At 39.2% G+C, this 2,438-nt stretch overlaps 1 protein-coding gene across 4 annotated transcripts in view; it reads left to right on the top strand.

Annotated features, from left to right (window-relative positions):
* The first annotated feature begins 1,195 nt into the window (after positions 1-1,195).
* arl13b (ADP-ribosylation factor-like 13b) overlaps positions 1,196-2,438 on the top strand; it is a 39,941-nt gene continuing 38,698 nt past the window's right edge. For 3 of the 4 annotated variants that reach the window (XM_065022138.1, XM_065022134.1, XM_065022126.1), the window contains exon 1: positions 1,197-2,070. In XM_065022138.1, coding sequence (XP_064878210.1) covers positions 2,012-2,070 — 59 coding nt within the window. In that variant the 5' untranslated portion in view covers positions 1,197-2,011. Of the gene's footprint in view, positions 2,071-2,438 lie in introns of all 4 variants that reach the window. The other variant, XM_065022129.1, reaches the window with a different exon arrangement.

Below are 2,438 nucleotides of genomic sequence, written 5' to 3'. Positions count from 1 at the left end.
GTCGACCGAGTCTTTTATTTATCAAACCAGTACATGCATAAGGTGTGATCACTGTGGGGTGGGCCCTCCTTTTTCTCAATTCATCTTTCATTGATTCCTTGTATCTTCCTCTCCTTGCCTCTCTTCTCAAAAGGCATTGGCTGTGTTTGAGTGGATCGATACCGTAATGTATCGTGGGTAAATTGACTGCTAGTTAGTTATGATGCCATGGGGTTTTATGTACATCAGTCACTTAGCTTAGTTTGACATTTCAGGTGACCGCTAACACACAGACTTGTTTTCACATCCTTATCACATGGTTCATTTAGAATTTTTAGGACCCCCTTTTTTCTGTATATAAAAACAAAAAAAATAGATAAAATAGTGAATTTGGTCTTTACTAATATAGCCCACAGAAACCGATTTGAATAACACACAAATCGCAAAAAAGACAGTGGAATAATGTTCGTTTTAAGGTTTTGAAGTGTCTGTTGTATTATCTAGGAGATCTAAGAAAGCTCAGGAAATATATTTGTTTTTTTAAACACATATTTAACCTCTTATTTTTGTTGGCACAACGACTTCCATTCATTTGTATGGGTTACCTTCAAACAAGTCCCATGACGCCGTCATGAGTCATCTTTCCATAGAGTGGTCATATTAGTTTATTTTTAGGCCAAACCGTTCAGACGCTACAAACCTGTTTGTGATATCTCATGGTCTAACCGCTGTAGCTCGGGCCACCTTCCACCACAGATGTGGAAGACGCATACGGGCAGATTGGGACGCAGCCCATGCAGAAACATTTCTCTAACTTCATTTGACAGATTTAGCTGGGGATGTTATTTAGATTGACACGAGGGGTGCGTCAATAGACTTAAGGATTTATGTTAAAGCTTTTTTTTTTTATTTTTGTTTTACAAAGTCCAGAACACTGGTCATATTTATTAGACCCGTGTAGTCCCACGCTTTGTCCACAGAAGGTGCTGCTGCAGACTTTTACAGTAAAGATTGCTACTAGTTACCACAGCCACAAAGCATTTTTTTAGACTTCATTTAAAGGTTTAAGCATAAGGTTAGCAGTGTGCTTAAGGTTGTTTAAACCCAGATTTTAAGAAATTGCAGGAATAGTCAAAAGATTTTAGCCACAATTATGACTTTGTGGCTGTGGTAACTAGGGCCGACCACTAAAAGATGGGGTGCCTGATTTCTCGACCACTGATGATGACGTCCCCCCCACGGCTCTTGTAGCCATAGCAGCCGAACACGACAACGGTCGTAAACACACAAAAAAACGGATTCCAGAAATATTTTTCTCACTGAAGAGATCTTTACAAAGGAATACTACCTTTACTTTTGTTGTTGTTTTGTTTTACCTGACAACGCCGGCTGTACGTAAAACTAGCTAAGGTCGCTAAGCAGCGCCTAAATTGTATCCTAGCTAGGTTCGCTAACTAACATTAGCTAGCTGCATTGTATGCTAGCTAGGTTCGCTAACTGACGTTAGCTAGCTACATTGTATTGCTAGGTTAGCTTAGCGTGTTAACATTGTCTAGCCGCTATCTTTTGCAGTTTGTGAAAAATACTAAACATAATAGTTTGCTAGTGTAGTTTAGCAAGGAAACTTACCTGCTAATGTTATTAGCTAGTTCTAGCTAACGTTACAAGCTGGCCAATATTTTATATTGCTTTTAAATAGTTAGGATTTAAAAAAAAATATTATTAACACTTTGTTCTAGCTAGCTATTTGTGTAGGTAGATAAAGTAAACACAATGATATAGTTAGAGAAACAACAAGTACACTCACTAGTACTAGCTGTGGCTAGTGTTTTTTGACAATCCGACGAGCGTCTGCTAAATGACTTAAATGTAAATGAAATGATGTCAAAGAATGACACTTTTATTGGCCCCTAGGCCTAACTCATGCAGCTGTATGGTGATAATGAGCTGAAATGCCGACTAGAGGCATTTGATCCATTCAGAATCGCTGCTACATGAATCTTTTCCGACAATTATCTGAGTTTGGACAGCAATGTTTAGTCTGATGGCGAATTGTTGCAACTGGTTGAAACGCTGGCGGCAGCCCGCAAGGTGAGTGCATGAAGTATCATTCCATGTGTAACTCTGTGTTGTTGTATGTGTCGAACTGCTATGCTTTATCTGGGCCAGGTCGCAGTTGCAAATGATAACTTGTTCTCAACTAGCCTACCTGGTTAAATAAAGGTGACATAAAAAATCGGACTACTAGTTAGCTAACGGAAGTTAAATTGTCTGGTTATGTATTTAAATATTCACACTATTTTTGATTTATTGGCTATTTGATTTGTGAATGGGGTACCAGTGCTGCCAGCCAGCCAGCCACCCAGTTCACCCCATGTCAGAATCTGTGATTTCATAGAATGTCTTGTTCGCTATATATCACCCAACCGAGATGTGTGGTTTATAGCATGCTGCTGTCT

This window comes from Oncorhynchus nerka, linkage group LG2, assembly GCF_034236695.1.
Source record: "Oncorhynchus nerka isolate Pitt River linkage group LG2, Oner_Uvic_2.0, whole genome shotgun sequence".
In the NCBI taxonomy this organism is placed as follows: domain Eukaryota; kingdom Metazoa; phylum Chordata; class Actinopteri; order Salmoniformes; family Salmonidae; genus Oncorhynchus; species Oncorhynchus nerka.
The sequence above is the reverse complement of the archived record's forward strand: the minus strand, read 5'-3'. Positions and strand labels throughout refer to the sequence as shown.